This window comes from Podarcis muralis, chromosome 13 (genome assembly GCF_964188315.1).
Source record: "Podarcis muralis chromosome 13, rPodMur119.hap1.1, whole genome shotgun sequence".
Lineage (NCBI taxonomy): Eukaryota > Metazoa > Chordata > Lepidosauria > Squamata > Lacertidae > Podarcis > Podarcis muralis.
In genome coordinates, this window is record NC_135667.1 from 56713115 (window position 1) to 56735078 (window position 21964).

A 21964-nucleotide genomic window follows, 5' to 3' on the forward strand; every position below is an offset into this window, starting at 1 on the left:
GCTTGGGGAAGGAAGGCTGTGGTTGAACCAGCGACGACTCTGGATTGAAGCATTGCGGGAATTCAAGAAGAATGCTGAGGGCAGAGGAAACCCATCTTTGCAATGATGTCAGAAAGATTCAGCACTTGGGCTTTCCCATGACCATTTTGTTGAGCTGAATCCTGATTTATCTCCAATGTAAAATAGTGCTGCAAATCTGCATATTTCCAGAAGGCCGCAGAGTGCAGAGTGAAACAGCCAGAAAAGCTGCTCTGAGGTGAAAGGTGAAGAACTTTGAGTTCCCTAGGGAACTGGGGTAGTTCAGCTGAAACAGCACATCGCAGCTTCCCCCTGTCTGGCTTAACAGGAAACCTCCAGCTCCTGTTCCTCTCTAGCCTAATCCACAAATGCATCAGTTCTGGGCATTTGCTCTCTTTCCTCATCCCTGCCATGCTAACCCCCACAGATCTCAGGGTGGGTGGCTTCCACCAAGGAGTTGTGGGCTGGGAGAAAGGCTGATCCACAGCTGTCCACTTCCCAGAACTTTCTTCTGCTGTTTTCTGCAGGTGTCCACTTTGCATCCACAATGGCTAGCAAAATTATTATGCACAAATGAGCACCCTAAGCTCACCACAAGGAGTGACAGAGCTTCCTTGTGAGCCTGCTGGCTCAGAGAGCCTTAGCTCTTTGAAATACTGCACTTTTAGAAAGGGTTGCGGGGGGGGGGGATCCCCTCTGGAAACCCCTCTGATTTAAGCAGCAGGCTAGAATCCCTTAAGCTAGTGGATCTGCTCATGACCAAGCACGTCAGGCACCAACATGTTTCCAATCAATCCTGCAGGTCTGTAGAAATGACCTACAGCAAGAAGGATGGGTTTTGGGATTTGGAGGGAATCATCTCCTTGGGCCTTCAGGTGTCTATATTCCTTTGCTCCTGTTGGCTTAAATATTGTGCAGGGGGCAATGAGTGAAGTGTAAGTGTTCAAGCTGAAAATATCTAAGCACGTAACCCCAGCTGATGATTGGGAGAATCTATCTCATCTCTTGAGTCCTTTTCTTGGGTCTGGAAACACCAGGGAACTGGAAACTCCAGGTCCACACATCTGTATCTGCTGTGGATTTATTTCAATGTGATTTTTGTACTCTGTTTTCTTTGCACAAAACTCTTCTATGGGTTTGTTGGACAAGAACACCAAATTCACTACTGTACTTGTGCAACCTAAATTTGTCAGTATATCCCACTCGCAAAATAGCAACAGTGTGTAAGTAGTCTTAGGTTGCAACCCCACTTACCTGAGAGTAAGCCCCACTGAATTCAACAGAACTTACTTCCAAGTAGGCATGGTTAGGTTTGTGTTGTTAGTTTCTCAATTTGCTGCTCATAATGTAACTGGGTTTCCACATCCTCCTCACATTGTTGAAAAAGCTCTTGAAGAGGAAGAAGCTGCAAATAATGAAATATAGGAATGCAGGAAAAAGAGGAAGCAGAAGGCAACCAAGAGCCCAACTGAAATGTGAAGAGTTATGGAGAAGTGACAGAAAGGGAAGCCACGCCGGGAATGGCGCTTGGTGGCTCAGCCGAGAAGCAAAACAACCACCAAGCCAGGAGAAAACTGGCCTCCTTTGCACTGAAGCAGTTTCCCATGCTCTGCTTTAATGACTTACATGCTGTAAAACTCCAGCTGGACAAGGGGGAGAAACTCGAATCCGTCCACATTTGAAGACGAACCTACCTAATTCACACTTTCCTGAACTGAAACATGGCCATCTGTCAAAATGGGTACTTCTCCAAAGTTTTGCAGCACAGTTCTCCAGCCAAGCAATGTGTACAAAATGCATCTACTAGGGGAAAGTGTGCATAGAAATGCATCTGGTATGAAAATATATATAAATAGGTCCCGCTCTGGTGGGAAGGTAAACGGCATTTGTGTGCTGCTCTGGTTCGCCAGAAGCGGCTTAGTCATGCTGGCCACATGACCCAGAAAAATTGTCTGTGGGCAAACGTCAGCTTCCTCGGCCAGTAAAGCGAGATGAGCGCCACAACCCCAGAGTCCTCTGTGACTGGACCTAATGGTCAGGGGTCCCTTTACCTTTACCTTACCCCAGAGGAAGCCCTGGTCATTGTTCAAGAAACTCCAGGGAAGATCCAAGGCACAGTTTAAAAACTGTTGACCAAATGAGGACTGGTTAACTTTTGTAATGAGCTGTTCTAAAAGACAGAGGGGGCTTCCAGGTCAAATGACCCAGATTATTATCTGAGGATAATAAGGTTCAATATCTGAGCTCCTTCTTCACAGGGGTGCCAACTTGAATAAAATATGGTGGGGGCCCAGGTAAGCTCCACCCTGCATAATCGATCACATGACCCAGTGCACACACACCATTGGAATGGGAATGCCCATCAACTCAAATATTTTAGGGGGGTATCCTAGGAATTGGCTCCTATGCTTCTTCATGTGCCTCCTTCTGCAAGGTCCAGAGGGTGGCCACATGAGAAGGGGCTTCTTCTGAGATGGCTCCCCACTTGTGGAATGCTCTCCCCTGGGAGGCTCACTTGGCACCTTCATTATATACCTTTAGGCGCCAGGCAAAAAGGTTCCCCTTCAACTAGGCCTTTGGCTGATTAATGTCCTTTGAAATGTATCTGTGAGAAGCAGGTTGTGTTTTCATTTTGCAATTTTCTACTGTGAACAGCCCTCTGACCTTTGGATGAAAGGCCATATACAAATTTAATAAATAATAATAATAAAGAATGTGCAGTATCTCACAAATGGACCCATTCAGATCCATTTCTCAGTGTGCACAATTGGCAAACAAAGGTTCACATGCTCCCTTTCCCCCCCAGTCACCGCATTCATTGCTATTCATCCTCTTGCCCACCCCCAAAAGTGGGCCAAGCTTGATGGAAAACACCCCCTGTGTGCTTTTTGTCCCTCCCGACAAGCGCTTCTCCTCTGCCCTCCACAATCTTTTTCTATTCTGGGCAGGCCTTTCTGTGTCTGTGCATTGACACTTCATAAAAAAGAGAAAGAGGGAAATTCACTGCAAGTGCACAAGAGCAAACATTGCAAGAGCTTAGTTATTACCACACCTTAGTTTTCATGCTTTGCAAGAGGTAGGGGGGCTTTTTATTTTTTCCCTTTTTCTGGGTGGGGGATATTTTTGCACTTGTGCGCACCACACCTTTTCATTCCCCCTCCCCCCGGAAGTGTGCATGAGCAGCACAGATCTAATTATAGCTGTCACTTCTGCTGAGGCGAGTTTTTGCTCTCCCGCAGGATCAAGCCCATTCCTCTCCCTGCTTTACAGCAAGGCGGGGATGGGGATGGAGTGGGCAGCCAAGCCCTTGAGTCCTGACCAGCAGCGCAAAAGGAGAAGGGGGAAATGGGGTGGAGTGTTCTGGCTTGCAAGGAGCTGCTGGGGCTGCAGCTGGCCGTTCCCTCCTTGCACGGATCAGCCTCCCTGACAAAGAAGCAAGTGGCAGTGTCAGGGTGCTGCCACTATGTGCACTTGTCAATTTCAGAGGCGCCCCCCAAGACTGTCCATTTCATCTCCACACTTCTCAATTTCACCCAAGCGGAAGTGGTGGCATTCCCCCTTATCCGATTCCAAGGCAGCCGATCCTCAGAAGTGCCACAATTCTCCTTCTCCTTGTTTGCAGGAAGGGAAATGGCAGCTCTAGTCAAGGCAACACCTCAGAGTTCCCAGCACAAACCAGAAATGCCACACAATCTGCCGCTCACATGGCAGGACCACATGAAGAGGCAGCTGGAAGGGATGCAAGTGTCCCCCTTCCTCAGGATCAATGGTTTCCCCTTCATGTGCCTCAAGCAAACCCAGGAATAAAAAGGGTGGGTGGCAGAACACTTTCACACTGAAAAAACCCCCCTTTTCCATGAGACCTCTATATCATTTTTTAAACTTCTCGACTGCTATCGACAGCCGCCCCCGCCGCCACTCCCCACTTCCAAAAAGAAGTGACTCAACAGCAAGAACTCTGAGAACCAGGTTGTTGAAATCCGGAGGTGGATATAGGCACACCTGCTTAGTTTGGGCTGCCAGAGACAAAATGACTGGTTGTGTTCAGGTGAGGAGAAAATAGAACTAGGGGGTGCGGTGATAGAGGACACCCACCAAAACATCGCCACAAATATGACCCCCCCACACCAAATGCAAGAAGTTCCTGTCTGGAACACCCTTAAATACTGTATTGAATTGACAACAGCAGCTGAGGAACAAGAAAGAAGAGGAAAAGCATGGGGTGGGATTCTGCTCTCTCCATGTCCACTCTAAACTGTCCATTCAGATAATGCAATAAGATCCTTTCACCTGTTTCTGCTGCTACTGCCTGTTTCTCCCAAATTAACAGAAAGGCACCACAAAACTCATGTTTCTGGAAGGACACAGCTAATCAGCAAAGTTGTTCCTGCTGTTCTGACCAATCAAGCTGTGTCCCAGCCAAGTCATTTGCAAAATGTAGCCTGTGAGCAACCCCTTGACATGTTGCTGTGCTGGTTGCAAAACGCACAGAGGAGGAGTTGAAGTGGCCATCCCTGATGGGCCAGATAGCAGAGAAGGTCTTTCCAAAGAGATTGTGACATTCAGCATCCTGTTTGTTCAGGAAGAAACTTCCATGTGGCAAGACTAAGGGTTGTAGATTCTTGCTGAGCATTCTCTCAAAATCATGAAGTCAGCTCTGGATCAGGGCTGGGGGGAAAGACCTTGCAGAAGTGCTTCCTGCTCAGAGCAAGGAATACAAGGCTCAATGGAGCCATAGTTGATTTTATACCTTAATTTGGGGCAGGTCTTTGTTTTTAATGCATTCCTTAGTGCTGGCTATGTAAAAAATGTTTAAAAGGGAACATCAGTCAGGCACTTCTGAAAGTCCCTCTGTAACAGATGTCTAAAGTACTGTCAAGTCACCCAGAGGAAGAAAGCACGGGTTATTTTGGAGGTTACAGCTGGGAGTGGTGAGGAAGCTGCTGGCCAACTAAGGAAACATCAATGGAGCCTCAGCCAGATGCTCCCTGCTTTTATAATATGTGCAACCCAGGTGATCTGAACACAGGATCTGCCTCCTCTCCAAGCCATTAGAGCAGGTGTCTCCTGACCCAACTCAAAACCAACATGTGTTTGGCTCCCTTCGCACATCCCCTATCGCAATTACTCAGCATGGTGACCACTGAATGTGTGAACTGTCTCCATCAAAAAGTACATGAATGGTCAGTCTGAAATAATGAATCTGTGGTGGCGGAGTCACACATCCTGCTTTATGATGTGCAAAATGATGAGCATGCATGTGTAAACTGGCCCCAAGGAGAGGCAAATGCTATTTGGCAACCAGGTTGGCTCCATTTCTGTACTTGCAGGGCGCAGGAGGAAGATCACTGCACACAGATGTGCTCTTAACTGGGCAAGTACATGAACTGGTGCACAACAACACAAAGGGTTCCCTGAGAGAAGGAAATCCGAAAACCACTGACCCAGTACAAGTCTCCATTTACTGGAACGCGATGCTCCAGAAAAATGAGGCAGAGCAAGAGGACACCTTTTTCTTGCGCTACACATGCCATCAAGTACATACGCACAGGGACTCCCTGCATACCTGGTGCAGTAGCTGCATAAATGTGCTACTAGCGAGAGCTCTCCTCACCCCTATCTCGTAATCTCCCCCATCCAGTGCCTCAACATGAAAAACACAACCCAAGCAAAGCCACAACCCCAAATGTGTGGATCACTCTGTTCTCAGGAAATGCGCAAGTATCTGAGAATCTAAGCACTGTGACGGTAAAAAAGAGGAGGAAGAATGAATTTCACATAGGCAACACCAGTCAACACAGGAAGAGTTGGGTTTTTCTTAGGAGTTCAAGGCCTACATCATCTGAAGTTGTTTGTTCTTGCTGGTGCACCTGCTCTCTGCTTTGGGGCACATGGTGGTCTTGACTGTGCTGGCTGGGGACAAGATGACCCGTGACCTTCTACAGAATCGAGAAAGTCACCTTAGTTAAAGAGCCACTTATGTTTAACACACACAATTATTTTTTGAAGCAGGAGATTATTCTGTTTATTTCTTTAAAAATTCACTTTGTTAAACAACAATTGCACTCAGCCAGCCAGTGAAACATCTTATGTAACTTCATCCAGTTGATTAAGGGCCATCTATGAGCTTTTAGAGGCAAGCTGCATATGAAAGACACATAAAAAGCTATTCAATATGCTGAGCAGAAGGAGGGCATATATACTTTGGGAATTCCTGGCAGTACTGCTTGAAGCAGAGGGCGGGTTTTAACCCCCTCCAACTCTGTCCCTTTTCATAGGCTCATAGAATTGTAGAGTTGGAAGGGACCCTGAGGGTCATGCAGCCCAACCCCCTGCAATCTCAACTAAAGCTTCCATGACAGATGGCCATCCAACCTCTGCTTAAAACCTCCAAGGAAGGAGAGTCCACAACCTTGCACTGTCTCTTACTGTCGGAAAATTCTTCCTGACGTTTCATTGGACTCTCCTTTCTTGTAAACTTGAAGCCATTGGTTCAGGTCCATCCTCCATGTTGACAGCCCTTTAGATGTCTGAAGTTGGCTATCATCTCTGTCTCCTTTCAGCCTCCTCTTTCCCAGGCTGAACATACCCAGCTCCCTCAACCTTTCCTCATCAGGCTTGGTTTCCAGACCCTGGATCATCTTTGTCGCTCTCCTCTACACACCTTCCAGCTTGTCTGCTGTGTAGAACTCAGTGGAAACCACTGTAGCCCCATAATCTGCCTGCTTGCTAGGCTTACATTTCCTGCCTCTGCTAAATTATAGATTTCAGGGATAGGCATATAAATGTGTGAGGATGCACAGGATTCATTGTGAGTTTTCCAGTTGTGATTTTTAGAAATCTATTTTAGGAGGATGAGATACATTCCTGAGCAGTGCTGCTAATTGTTTTTTATTGCAGTGTGGTGTAATGGTTGGAGTGTTGGACTTGCTCCATGAAATCTGGGTCCAAACCCCAGCTCAGGCACAGTTTCCTGGCGCTCTCTCTCTCTGCCTTTACAGGGTTGGTGTGAGAACAAAAGACCATGGAGCTGCCTCGAGATCTTTGAAAGAAAGGTGGGATAAAATATAATTAAAACAATTAAGGCTGCAGTTCTAAGCACTCTTACTGTGGAGTACCTTCAGTGGGACTTATATCTAGTTAAACATGCTTGGAATTGTGCTACTCAGCTCAGCAATTTGGTGTGACTTCGTTGGTCCTGGAGGCAGATAATCAGCCTGTTCTGCTGCCTATTCCCTCCCTTACATCCATATTAATATTATTAATTTTTTATTTACCAAATGTGTAAACTGCTTGAATGTAAAAAAAAAAATATAAAATGTTAACATTACCAACAGAAAACAGTAAAAAAAGGCATTAAAACTATTTTAAAAGATTATTAAAATCAACATTAGCCAAAAAGAAATAAAATATGTAACTTCTATATGCCTGGATAGGTTTGCCTAAACATAAATGTTTTAAGCAGATGCAAAAAAGAATAAAGAAGAAGAAGAAGAAGAAGAGTTTGGATTTGATATCCCGCTTTATCACTACCCGAAGGAGCCTCAAAGCAGCTAACATTCTCCTTTTCCTTTCCACAACAAACCCTCTGTGAGGTGAGTGGGGCTGAGAGACTTCAGAGAAGTGTGACTGGCCCAAGGCCACCCAGCAGCTGCAGGTGGAGGAGCGGAGACGCGAACCCGGTTCACCAGATTACGAGTCTACCGCTCTTAACCACTACACCGCACTGAAGACTAGGAAGAGAGCTCAAGGCTTGTAGGTGCGTCATACGCAATTTCTATTTTATACGAAGAGTATGGCAAAAAAGAACTTCATATTTAATATAATATGAAAGAACTTCATATTTAATATAAAAAGGACTACTGTATAAAGAGATCCGTTTTTATAAGGAGCATGTCAGTAAAAACTCAACCAGTTTTAGATAAGAAAGTGTTCCTCCTGAAGTTTGGCGTTGGGGGGGATGTTTCCGGACCCAGTTTTCCACATGGATAGCAGCGGCGGCTGAAAGCTCAGAGGAGTTTTGCCCTTCATTGGGCCCTGTGGCTTGGCTGGCAAGGAAAAGGCCCTTCTCTTTGCCCACAACTACACATGGGGATCAGCTGGTCTCCTCTGAAATGGCGCTTTGCCACATAGGAGCCAACTCCTAGGGGACGAGGTCTCTTTGCCCCTCCACCAGTAAAAGATTTGAGGGGCTGGACCCTTCCAAATTTGAAATATTGTGAGTGTTTTGTGATCAGTTTGCAGCGCCACCCCCCTGAATATTTCATTCAGGTTGGCACCCCTCCATCGCCATAAGGGAGGCTTCTTCAAAACAGGTACTTATTAAATTTGATGCCTTTGTTTTACTTGCTGCTTTGAGAATATGATTGCACTTTGTACTTAATTGTTGCTTGCTTGCTTGAGTGTAGCATAACTGGAACTGAGGGAAAATATTTATTTGTTTTGAGTATTTCTCCAATAGAAATGCAGCCTACAAGCTGAATTAATTAATTAAACGGCTTTTACTATCAAGGTTAAAGTGGATATGAAAAACGCTTACAGCAGTGATCAATAAGTGTACGAAGTCCCCCTGGGTTTAGTTATAAAGTGCAAACAACAAAACACTTTTTTATTTTCTTTTGCTCAAGCAATTTTGGTGGAAGTATATTAAAAAAAAATCCATTTAGCATTAATATAAAGCCCATGACAGGATACCAATTTCAATAGGATCTACCAGCAACATAGAGATAAAATTAAGAAAAGGTGTTGCAGATTCAGATAATACCTCATTATCATTGTTATTCCATCCTTTCAAGGTATCACGGGCTCCAAGGCCAACAAAATCTCTGCTGCCCCCCCATGAATTAACATTTCTTAATTTAATTTCTGTTGTGGGGGCCAGTAGGTGAAAGAACCCCTGCGGTTTCAAGGAATCAGCCTGCCTGGCCACAAGAAGAGTATTCATTATCCAGACTGAGATGATCGGGAGCTTTGTGTGGATGGTCACACTGGATGGAAATGAGGAAAAGGGGGGGGCTGCAAATGCACCTGCTGCCCAGCCCCTCCCTCCCTTCACAGATGGCAAGCAAGGTTTCTGCAGGGAGCCCATGTACAGCCCCATGCGCCCAGGCTGTAAAAAGCGGAGGGCTTGGAGGATGCACTTAGGGCCTACAATGCGCAACTCAGCCAGCCGGTGGAGGTTAGGGACAGAAGCAGACAGTCTCTCAACCTCCCCCCCCCCCAAAATGAATACCAAGACAGTTTAACTGCCCCCCCCCCCCCCCCCGCATGGCTGGCTGCTCTGCTCTTGGGCCTTTGGGACCAACTGGGCACAGGGCTCACCCACCTTTCCGTTTGATCCATGACTTCTCAGCATGGGTCCAAGAGGTTTTTCTTTTCTCCCACCACTCCCCCCCCCCCGGAAAACCCCGTTTGTGGCTGAATCGGAGCAAATGTCCATGATGGTTCAAACAGAAGAAATCACGGGGAAAGGGGAAGAGTAGATGAGCCGACCATGTAATTAAGCAGTTGAAGCTTTTCTGATCTGGGGCTAAGTGATGGAGAAAGCACCCGCCTGTTAACTTTCTGCATGACAGGCATGTGGGCAGAGAAGGAAGTCCACAGTTGGCAGCCCAAAGGTGCTGTGGCGCTAATAATGGCCAGCATCGCAGGGCTGCTCAAAGGCTTACTGATATATGCGAAGTGCTTGAGAGGCACTATTTAAGAGCTCTGCTACTACGTACGTTTACACTCTCCCCCTCCTTCTTCTGTATACACGAAGCTGCGCTGAAAGCATGACTACTGAATATGCTCCATCATTGCCTCCCATTATGCAATAGATAAATGAATAAAATAGGGGAGCGAGGTTCCTCAAGTAACCTCACTGGTCCTCCCATCGGTTCACAGTTGCTTTTTGCCAACAAAGAGCTGGGCAGAAAAATGTGGTAACCAGAAATAAAGGCTGGGATAAATAAATGCCTCAGACCAGAGAGAAAAACTGAAAAACTGATTGTAGAATGAGAAACTCACTCAAAGGCCAGAGACATGGGGGGGGGGGGGGGCAAAGGGTAAACACAGGGAGCATTTATCACATCCTTTTGACTAAACTTCTCTTTTTTGCTCCTTTCACCTGCTTTGTCCCACTTCATCCTCAAATAGCCCTTGTGTGTTTTTGTTGACATAGACATCCCTCTCCTGATATTGCATGCTTGGGGAATTCTTTATTTTTTTCTAAAAAGAAAAAAAAAATCTGCTATTGTCCCTCTTCACCTCAGTTCAATGGTTTGTGGGGAAAGGGGCAGGAAACTGGTGTTCCTCTTTAAGGAATCACTTTCTAGCTACCAAATTTAGAAATGGAGGACTAAACAGTGACCTGGAATTTGGTGTCAACGGCGCCAACTTTTCCTTGGGATGGGCCCTGGGGAAAAGTGCTTTGTTCGAGCTGGCATGTTGCGAGAGCTACAGCTTGGAATTGGGCTCCCCCAGCCCTCCTTCAGAGATGGGCTCATTCGCCTCTTGCTCCCCAAGGAATCCAAGGCTTACTCTAAGGCTGGTCTTCCCTCCGCAGGATCCTGCCAGGCTCATCTTGGCCCCCCCTCAGTAACAGCCCCACTGCTGCTGCGGCTGTGGCTGGTGAGCCAGTGATCCCACTAGATAAATATAACTCCACAGCTAAAGCAGGACTTATCAGAATGGGAGAGATGCGCTTCTCAGATAAAAGCAACTTCCTCCCACTGCAGATAAGATCAGCAGGCTCACTATCCGGATTGAAAAAAGCCACACAATGAGGCACACACAGTATCTCCAGTTTAGCCAAAGAATCTTTCGATTCTTTTCATCCAGAAGCACGTTAGACTCACAGTAAGTTTCTCTCTTTCCTCTAGGTTAGTGAAAACTATCACAACACCTGCAGCATTACTCTGATGTAAGGGATGGTACCAGAAAGTGGGAGAGGGGAGGGCAGAGATAAATTTTGCTGTTGAAAAATACACCTGTTTTGCAGCGTAATGAAGGCCGCAACCCTGTATGCTCCACTGAACTGGATGGGACCTACTTCTGAATAGACATGTATACTGTACAGGACTGCTCTGTAAAATGGAAGTGTGAAAAAGTGGCTTACTCTATATCTACCCAGAAGCACTTTAGAGCCTCGTCTCAAAATGTTTTCTGTGAAGGGCTAGCTTAACTCCGCAGTCTTCACCCTGCAAATGCACCAAGGGCTGAGAACATCTCAGCTGCATTTGAACCTGTCCATCCTTTGTTCCTTTGCTTCTCTTATCCCCCCCCTCCCTTTGCTGCACCCCCCCCCCCCACGCATCACAATCCTGAGATTTAGATAGTGAAGTCATCTGTAATGTGTGTGTAAGGACACAGGATCACTGGGTAATTCTGTTATTCAGAAACAGAGTGGAGCACGTGACCCACACAGTCCTTGGTGGGAAGAACTGCAATTCAGTTCACCTTTAGAGGCAGATTGACCTAATCTGCACTTTGCAAAGCGATTTTGGCCCTGCAGTTGTGGCTGAGCTGAGGCTCCCACCAGTTCTAATAGCATGGCCAATGTGTTTGTGTTTGTTTGGAAGCACACCGGCTAGTTGTAAGAAAGCAGCTCCACAGCCACTCTAGCTACTAAAGAGCACTAGATATTTATTACCTTTGTCAAAACAGCCGCTAGAACACCACCACTGAGTGGATTGTGTTTCTCAATCTGGGGTGGAGCACTTCCCCTTCAGCTGCCCTGCCTTTTGGCTTCCTTTTCTACCAAGCCACCTTCCTATACTCTTGCCTACGTTTGCAAGCTGGCCTCTGCATTTAAGGATTTCTCTAATCTGAAAGGTTTGGAACCACATTCCAGAACACCAGTAGGAGCCTAATGGAAACAAGAATGTGAACACTGCCTTGCTGTTTAGCTATGTGGAAATCCTACGGCACTTCCACATGGTAGATTCCCACATTCCTAGTTGGGAGTGTAATCAAACATTAGGAGCACAGAAATTGTTCCTAGAAAAGACAGGAGCTCCTCAGCAGACACCCCCATAATCCTGGCTGGCTCCAGGATGGAGAAGGGCTGGGCAAGAGATTTGTTTTTAAGAAATCCAGGCACAATCCAGCAAAACTCCAGCCTTCTTCTAAATCCCATTTATTTCAATGGAAGAAGTATGGAAGCACTTGACTCTTGGTTACTGTAAAATCGGCTGATCTTGGCCAGATTTCCTTCCTTTTTAATTGGGTTTTCCCCCCAAGCAACTACTATAAATCACAATTCCCAAGCTGCCCATAGCGGAGTGAGCGCACAGACACCAGCAAGCAGGCCCAGCCCAATGCATTTTGTTACCTGAGGCGAACCACCAAGCAGTGCCCCCCACCCCAGCCAATGAAGGAGGACGATTAAAGACCAACATTGTGGACAAGGGTGGGAGGAGACAAGCAGCGCCTCCGATGGGCCAAGAGGCCACTGTGGAGGCAGCACTGAAGGGGGGGGGGGGGAGAGAGCCAGCCTCCCAAGAGCAAATGGGTTGGCAGCGACAGCGGGCGATGTGTTCTTTGGGGGCGGGATCTGCTGCCCTGTGGATCCTGCTACCTGAAGCATCGACCTCACCTGCCCTCATGGGTGGCCTGGCCCTGTCAGCAGGACTATTCTCAAGGATGGCATTCCAGGGTTGTGATAGTATTCTGGTTCCAAGAATGTTGTGGCAATCAAAGGATTTTCTGTGTAATCCCCACCCCCCGTTTCAGTTTTTTGCTTCAGTTGAGCAGGCCTCAGGGAGAAATTTAGCATGGCCTTCATTTATGCATGTTAGCATCCTACTTATTTAATAGACTTTTAGTCCATTTTTAAGGCAAAGGTGGAACCACATACAATGCCTTACACAACAGTATTATATAAAATCCACAGTTTTCCACACAGGCCCACCAAATGCCTCCAGAAAGCCCCAAAGCAGGTCATAAAGGCGACATCCCTCTCCACAGTTGCTTCCCAGCAGATGGTTTTCAGTGGTAAACCCCTCCAAGGCTGGAAGTTGAGTATTGCTATAGTCTCTTGTAGTCTCATGGCTCATATTTTACTTTTGTAAGAAAATATGCATGAAACCATGTGTATATTTAATAAACATTGCTATCGTGTTTTTATTTCATACACATGCTGCAAAAGTAAAAAACTAAGGCCCACCTGCCTCTTTCTGCCCTCAGCTGCCCCCCCCCCATCAACGCCCAGAGATGGCCCAGGACGTTTCAACACCCAAAGCAGAAAATCCAAATCACACCCTCCATTTATGGTGGTTAAATGTATAATAATACAGTAATAAACAAAATAAGCAACTGCTGGCTACCCATGAATGATACCCTCAATGATACCTTGCCTCATTCAGCCATAGCTGCATGGTCTGACTGCCCAGGACCTCACATCACCTGAGGGTGTGGAGTTACAATCTTTACAGTTTGTGAAGCCAATTTTATGTGTAAAACTCAAGAATACAAGACTGTTCCAGCCCCAGGGCACAATGTCCCCAGCTGGTGGAAGCTGGCGGCAGAGGGCAAACGGGGCTGCGCTGCTCTCCTGCTTCTCAACACCAGGACTCACTGATCTTACCAGGAAGGGCAAGGAAGTGGGGAGCTCAGCGCAGTGCGCGACGGGTGACAGGAGCTCCAGCTCTGCTGCCGGATGGGCACCTGAAGAGCATCCCCCTCCCCTGCTCCCCTGCTCCCCGTGGTGACGCACAGCTGGGGGAACAGCACGGCCCCACCTGCTACAGCCCCACTGATCAGAGTGTTAGCTCTGAATTACATTTTCTTTTCTTTTTTGCCTTCCCTCTAATCACTCAGCTAGCTCTGCCAGCTTCACTGATAATAAAGAGGGAAAGGAAGAAGCTATAGATATTTGATAAAAGAAAAAGTGGTGCTTCATCCATCTGCCATGTAAGAATGTTTCCTCATGCTGGGCTGCAGCTGCCACGATAAGAAGAGCTTGCCTAATCTGTGTTGCAGCTTATCACTGAATCGAGAGAAGCGCAGAATGGGAAGGGACCACTTCTTCCCCTGCAGCCTGGTTGCCATACTAAGGAAGCAAGTGTGTGACCTTGCCTCGGAGAACATTTCTGGATCCCAAGAGATCAGATTCCATGGCTGGGCTGATTCACACATGCATGCGTGTTCGTGACTTCATAACTGCGGTGCTGAACAGCAACTTGCATGTGTGACCAAGCTAACAAGGACCCCAGGCAGCGCTTTCATAGCACCTCAAACGCAACCTGCTTTTCAATGGAGTTTGTTTGCAAATCCAGCAGTGAGTCATCAGATGTTGGGCAATCAATGGATGAGGAACCAGCTCAGGGATCGAGAATGAAAGAGGACAAATTATTTAAACCTGCTATTCTTCCTGGGGGAGAAACCTCACAAATCACTTGGTAATCAAACATTTGGTTACACAGAAGTTCTCCTTGATCAGGATAATATTTTTGTACATTACATTGCACCAGAAAGCAAGCTAAAGTGTGGGTTTTAGATGAGTGGTCTTCAACCTTTTCAGAGCCAGGACCCACATTTAAGACCAATCTCTAACAAATGGGTCACACTTTAAATTTTTCACCATCTTTTTTCCTCCCCATATTTACGTCCCCCCATATCCCTCCTCTCTGCTTTTCTCCCCATCTCTCTCTTGCTTCCCCAGTCTTTTAAAATGTAAACAGCAGACAAGAAACTTGGGGCAGTCCCACTGCTGCAACCCACTTCAGGTCAGGGTGTGACCAAGTGTGAGTTGCAAGCCATCAATCAGCTGAAAACCAATGATTTTGATTACTGGAAATTATTTACAGACAACTGAAACTGGGATAATGGTATTGCAGTTATTCCAGATGCTTGCTATCTATTTCAAATCAAGAGCTATTAAATTTACAAAGCATAACCCAGGTTAACATTAGAAATCTAACAGAGAGGCAGGAAAGTTTTCTGCGTGTTCTTCTACCCCCTTCCCCCACAACCCCATGCTTCATGCTTTTACTTTTCTGTCATAAAACCATTTCCGTGCAGAACGAGCATGGGAACAGTCTTTGATGGAACCACGTATTGTAAAGCTAGATTATTGGCTATAACCTTTTAGGTTAAAAGGGGCCTGTTACCTTCGAGACAGAAAAGCAACAAAACAAAAACACCTGCCTCAGAAGTAAGGCATTCTCAGTCCTCCAAGTGAATCAAGAAGCACCTCGTGCATGGAAGCAGCAAGCCACGCATAGCAATGCTCTTACCCAAAACTCTCTCGCTGCGAGAATTCTGCTGTCCTCCTGTGCTGGTGGAAAGATCTTCTGGCACAGGCATGGGCTCATCAGAATCATCCGGGACATCGCTTACCGGAGGACTTTCTTTTCCTGGTGATAAAGGGAAGAGTCCCAGTAAGTTGAGGAAGATCCATGTTCAGTTCAGGCCCCCATTTGATACAGCATATGAATAACCTCAAGGTTCCAGAACCTTTGAAATAGAATGTGCCCTCATGTTAGCCTCCAGGCTGCCAATCACAGCAGCCGAGTTCTGAAGACTAAGGGGACGGGTCAAGGGCGCTGCTTGTGCTTTTCATGACTTAGATTGGACTCAGCCCATGTCAGTTGCACCATGTCAGTTGCACTTTTGTTTTAAAATACCATGGGTGGGAAGGGGAAGTCCAGGACCTGTTGAACCCTGGTCCACCTGATTCATTCTAGGAAAGTTCAAGAAGCAGCTCGTGAAATGTCCACTTACAAGACTTCTGAAGGCGAAACAACTATTGCAGTGTTGGCTCTCTGAACTCTGCTTGAGCTGCTCTTGTCGCATAACGGGGTTTCGTTCTCCCCCCAGTATGTCTCCCAGCAAAGCCTTTCTTTTCTAAAAGTAAAGCTCATTCGAAGTAATCCATGTGGGCACCTCTTCTCTTGGATGCCAGAGCATGATATTTCATATTTCATGCCTTAACTTCATCTATGTTGTTATACCCTGATAAGTTCACTCCTGCATGGCAATTTTATAGATATGTAATCATACTAACATTTTGTAGCAAATGACTTTTAAAGTGGAAAGATGGGGAGAAATAGCCATTCTCCATTTAATTTCTAAGAGGCATGCACAGAATATTAACTGGGGCTAGGTATGCAATTGCAAAACAAGAAGCAAATATTGGGTTGAAGTATTAAAACGCCATCAAAAAGTCTGAGGCCCAAATACATTCTTTTGCTGCTCAATAAAGACTTAACACAAAATAGGTGCTACAATTCACCTCTGTGCATTTAGTTTGTAATGTTTCTTTTAAGCACAAAACTCGGAGGCAGGATTTCTGGGAGATCCTTTGCCTGGTATTGCCAGAGACACTGAATAACTTATTCCTGTCTTTGCAATTTTCCCTTCAACCTGTGACGAGTCCACAGTCATAACAGAGGAGACTGTTAGCATAACCAAAGTTGAAAGTTGGTTCCATAATGCAAGCCTATTGATCACACACTACAGGAGGCCTCAATCTAAGCTCAAGTGACTAAGCTCATGACTACCAGTTCCATCATATTCAGAAATAAGTTTCCTTACTCCCTGGTTGTAGTTAATTTGCTCCATTGATTTCAATTACTGAGATGGAAACTCTTTTTTTTTTTTTTTTTTTTTTTTTTTTGAGAACTTTCAGCATGCAATCGGATGGGGGTTTCCTGACAAACTCTCCCCATTTCACCTTTTTACATACTTTAAGTTTCACAGCAGATACCAGTCACCCAGAGGAGCCCTTCTGCTCCTATGTTGTACTAATACTTAACACTTTCATGGTACTCAAACCACAGCACATATATTATCTTGGTAAGCCTTACAACAAGTCTGTAAAATAAATCAGCATTGCCACCTCTAGATTTAACAAGAGAGAACACTGAATGATTGTGTTTGATGTTTAAATTAATGCTTTAAAATTTGAACTATAGAATGTTTGGATACTGCAAAATGTTTGAACTGCTAAGAGGACTTTGGATAGCCAGCAAATGTCCTAAATAAATATATATTTGAGATTCTTTTAATTATTTTTTTTGCTGATATTTTTAATGTGCTGGTTCTGTTGGGTTCTTTTACAAAAAATATTAAAAATTGTATTGAACCGAATCCTATTGTTCTTACTGACTATTGTGAGTCGCCTTGTGGGTGCTAATACTGAAAAGCAAGGTACAAATCTTAAATATAAGTTAATCTTGCAGGTAGAGGCTGGAAGCTGAGAGAGCAGTCGCTTGCCCTGGGTCTCCTGGGGAGCTCATGGTGGAGGTGACACAGAAGGGAATCCACAGAGACTAGAGGCTCAAATCCTACAGAAAGTAAGTCCTGTTGAACTTAGTGGGACTATATTCACTTCCCAGTAGACACATTGAATATCAGACTGTAGGAGAAGAAAATGGGTGGGCAACTTGACCTCTAACTGATTTCAAGATAAGTGAACCACAGATATGAGCTTGGGTGAAGGACCAGCTGGTTGTTTGGATGTGAGTGGAGAATGGATGTGGTCAGGTTTAGAGAAGAAGCAGCAACAGAAATGAGGACCATCAACAGTCTGCTCAGGAGGCAATACAGTGATGGAATTTCCCAAGGGACTGGCTTGTGAGGTGAAGATAAAGCAGCACTTGACAGGCTATGCGGACGTTGGAAGCATAGGCGACTTTCTACATGGAGCAAATTGGCTACCCTGGATCTGCACCAAGGGTGAGAATGCCCGGGCCAGGGGCCAGGCTCGCTATCTCCCCAAACTGTACCCCATCCCCAGCCACAAACACTCTCCTCGGGCCGCACCCCTAAACATCAGGCTCCATATCATTCTTGTGGTTTTGCCTTGCTGGAATAGGGCCTTGCCTTTTGGTCCTTAGATGGAGGAATGTATGTGGAAACTAGCCTACTGTAAAAACATAATTTTTGCATTTGCTGCCCCTCCCACTTTTCTCTCTGGCCACCCCACCAGCAGCAGGGGGTGCCCAGAAGGTTGTCCAGAAAGGATGAAACCCTTGGGCTGGAAAGGGTTCTTCCTCACCCAGAGGCGCCATCTTCTGAAGCACACGGAGGGGGCTGGTGTGATATTCTGACATCCCCCGCACAACGCTGCACCGTGTCCTGACATCGCTCTGGACCTGCCTCCAACAATGGGCCCCCTGGAACCAGTGCCTATGTCCTCGCCCCATTTCTGAACTATCCCAAAAGAAACTAAACAGAATAAGAGAGAGAGAGATTTCCATGGTGATACAGCACGGCTAGTATTCCTTCTTCACTGGTTAAGGCCAATCATTAATAATAACAAAACACATGGAGAAATCAAAGGTACCGTATTTTTTGCACCATAACACTCACTTTTTTCCTCCTAGAAAGTAAGGGGAAATGTCTGTGCGTGTTATAGAGGCAATGCCTACGGGTGGCATGCGTACGGATTTTCCTCCTCTAAAAACTACGTGCGTGTTATGGTCGGGTGCGTGTTATAGAGCAAAAAATACGGTAAACCATTTGCTGAATAAGTCAGAGAATCGCATCTCTGTTCTCTGTGCCTCCTTCGTTGGGGCCATATGCAGTTCTGCTAAATACATGTCAGCACTGCTGTGTCTCCAGTTTTAATGCGGCAATGGCTGCCTCATAAAATATTGCTTTCAGGAGGGGGATATAAGTGTGAACTCTGAGCTTATCATGCAGGCTGGAGAGTTCCGTTAGGAGCCAGCGATGGCCATATTCCAAGAACTGGGAACAGATGTGCCATCCTTGTCTCATTTACAGTTGCTGGCTTGCTTATCTGCTGCCTTGAGCAAGACTGGATCCAAATCTGCCTAAAGCCAGAGAACAATTCTGTTCTCATAAGAAGAACTAAGTTTATGCTCTGCCTGCTTGCATTCCACACTATCTAAATGACTGGAGTCACTTCTCTGTTATGTCTTGCAAGCCCATGTAATTGGGAAGCTTGTGCATGTGTGTGTCTACATAAAATCTCATATATCAATACTATGTAGGTAGAGACCCCTTGTGTGGATCTTCCCCACCCATGTATCCTCGCTGGTTCAGGCTCCACCCACCCGGCTACCCTTCCACCCACCTGCCATTTCCTCAGTTCCCACCAATGCCCAGTGTGCATTTAGGATCAAACAACTTTAAGAGCTCTTAAAAACCACATTTATCTGCAGGGCTTAAAAAACCTATTTCTGTGTGCAAATGATCTTGCTTTAAGTCATGGTGAGGGGCCGGAATGGTAAAGGACCTGCCAAGCTAGCAGTTCGAAAGCACAAAGTGCAAGTAGATAAATAGGTACCGCTCCAGCGGGAAGGTAAACGGCGTTTCCATGCACTGCTCTGGTTCACCAGAAGCGGCTTAGTCATGCTGGCCACATGAGCCGGAAGCTGTACGCCGGCTCCCTCAGCCAATAATGCGAGATGAGTGCCGCAACCCCAGAGTCGTCCGCGACTGGACCTAATGGTCAGGGGTCCCTTTACCTTTACCTTTAAAGGTAAAGGTAAAGGTACCCCTGCCCGTACGGGCCAGTCGTGTCCGACTCTAGGGTTGTGCACCCATCTCACTTAAGAGGCCGGGGGCCAGCGCTGTCCGGAGACACGTGGCCAGCATGACGAAGCTGCTCTGGCAAGCCAGCACCAGCGCAGCACACGGAAACGCTGTTTACCTTCCCGCTATAAAGCGGTACCTATTTATCTACTTGCACTTAGGGGTGCTTTCGAACTGCTAGGTGGGCAGGTCCTTTACCATTCCGGCCCCTCACCATGACTTAAAGCAAGATCATTTGCACACAGAAATAGGTTTTTTAAGCCCTGCAGATAAATGTGGATTTTAAGAGCTCTTAAAGTTGGGCAGCAGTTGGGACCGAAAGACGGGAGCGCACCCCGCCACGGGGATTTGAACCACCGACCATACGATCGGCAAGTCCTAAGCACTGAGGTTTTACCCACACCGCCACCCGCGTCCCCGCCACCTTTACCTTTACCTTTACCTTTAAGGGACCAAAATAGTGGATGAATTCCAGATCCCTCCTAGTCATATGGTTCTGAGTAAGTTGCAGTAAATTAATACCATTCCTAGGTAACAAAATTATGGGTAATATCAATTTGTCTATTCATCTCACCACACCATTGAAATAAAATCAGGATTGATTCATTTCCCCCATCCACAATGAAATATTTTCATTTTGTTAAAGATCATTATCACAAGTAATTTGTCCAGCACTCTCCCCTTTCTCCAAAACCCACTGCACTCTTTAGGGGTGTGGTCAATTGCCCCTCTGTTCCCTGAGATTTAAACCACATAGGGTTGTTCCTCGTGAGCACCTATATTTCTGTCTGCTGGCTGTATATATTGTTATTATCAATTAATTGGGCATTGGTATTAGTCATGCATGATCAAATCTCTTTGCTAAAGAAAGAAAAGAGAAGAGAAGAGAAGAGAAGAGAAGAGAAGAGAAGAGAAGAGAAGAGAAGAGAAGAGAAGGGATAACAGGGTGACTTTGTTCATAGCATTGCTATACAGTGGTACCTCTGATTAAGAACTTAATTCGTTCTGGAGGTCCATTCTTAATCTGAAACCGTTCTTAACCTGAGGTACCACTTTAGCTAAGGGGGCCTCCCGCTGCCACTGCGCTGCTGGCGTGCGATTTCTGTTCTCATCCTGAAGCAAAGTTCTTAACCCGAAGTGTTTGTAACCTGAGGTACCACTGTAGTTATAGCGAAGTATAACCAAACAACAAGGGCAAATGCTCTTAAAATGCACTGAAGCTCCCCCACTTTAACTTGTTTTGCAATTTAATATTGAATGTATCAAAGAGCACATGTTGTCCTGATGTCCTGAAAACACCCCATCACCCCTGCCTGCCCCCCCACACTCCATCCATTTAAACATGAGGATCAGTCACGTTTGCCTCATCACGAGCTCCGGAAAGGCACCGTCTCCCGTCTCTTCTGAAAGTCCTCCTTAAGGGCTTCCCGTGTCCTTCCCTTTCATCCACTGTGGGAACACAGGGCTGCCGAGAGGGGCAGATCTTATTCAGTTCTTACCACTGTCCCTAAAGCAGACTTGAATGGAAACTGTACGGGTCTTGTACATTTAAAGCATACTCCCCCCTCCCCCAAATACTGGGAACTGTAGTTTACCACTCACAGAGCTACAACTCCCAGCTCCCTTAAACTACAGTCCCTGGGTACTTGGAGTGAGTGAGTGTGCTTTAAATGTTTGACGTGTGAGTAGCCCAGAAATGGCAGGTTTCGTTTTCCTCAAGGCCTCTGTGCTGCTGAAGATAAACCAAAGACACCACCAAAAAAGTTCCCATGTGAGGAGAGATTCCTTTCAAGCTGAAGCTGCAGGGACTGAGAAACTATGGCCATGGGATGGGGAACTGCAAGTGGAGGACTGCATGTGGGGCTGCGAAATTAACTGGGGGACCCATCCTCAAATTAAGGAAGAGGCATTTCCCTCTTCCCTGACCCATTTCCCCTTGGGGTTACATCCACCTGGAAGGGATCTCATTTTCTCTTGGCTGGGGATGCATTCAGTGTAAGTTTGAGTAGCCCTGATGTTACTTTTCTATAGGTTTGTGAAATCAGTATTTATCTTAGCAAACATGTTTCTACAGAGATAATGGGAGAGGAGGATCTGTAGGCAAGCAGGAGGTGTGTTTAACCCCTTCCCCCTTCAAGCACCCCACCCCCACCTCCCAATCCTGCGTTTCCTTCATAATGCCCAGTTGCTCCCAGGCAAAGCACAGCAACCAAGTGCTTTAGGTCTTGCGTAAAAATGGCACGCACCTGCTGTGAGCGACTTGAAAAGAGGATATGGGCAGCACAAACTCAACTGAAAGGTTAACTGATCCTCCCCACCCACAATTACCCTCCCATTTGGTAACCAGGAATTTTTTCTCACATCTCCTCTAGCTGGATCGAGCCTTTGACAACCCTGGCTATTTCCTTCAGCTCTAGTTTACACAAGAGTCTCCACTGCCAGAAAAGTGTGCTTATCCAAC

The 21964-nt window shown here is 46.2% G+C and overlaps 1 protein-coding gene across 6 annotated transcripts in view; it reads right to left on the bottom strand.

Moving 5' to 3' along the window:
• IKZF1 (IKAROS family zinc finger 1) overlaps window positions 1–21964 on the bottom strand; it is a 76397-nt gene that overhangs the window by 33545 nt on the left and 20888 nt on the right. For all 6 annotated transcript variants that reach the window (XM_077917671.1, XM_077917676.1, XM_077917675.1 and 3 more), the window contains exon 3: window positions 15237–15356. In XM_077917671.1, coding sequence (XP_077773797.1) covers window positions 15237–15356 — 120 coding nt within the window. The remainder of the gene's footprint in view (window positions 1–15236; window positions 15357–21964) is intronic.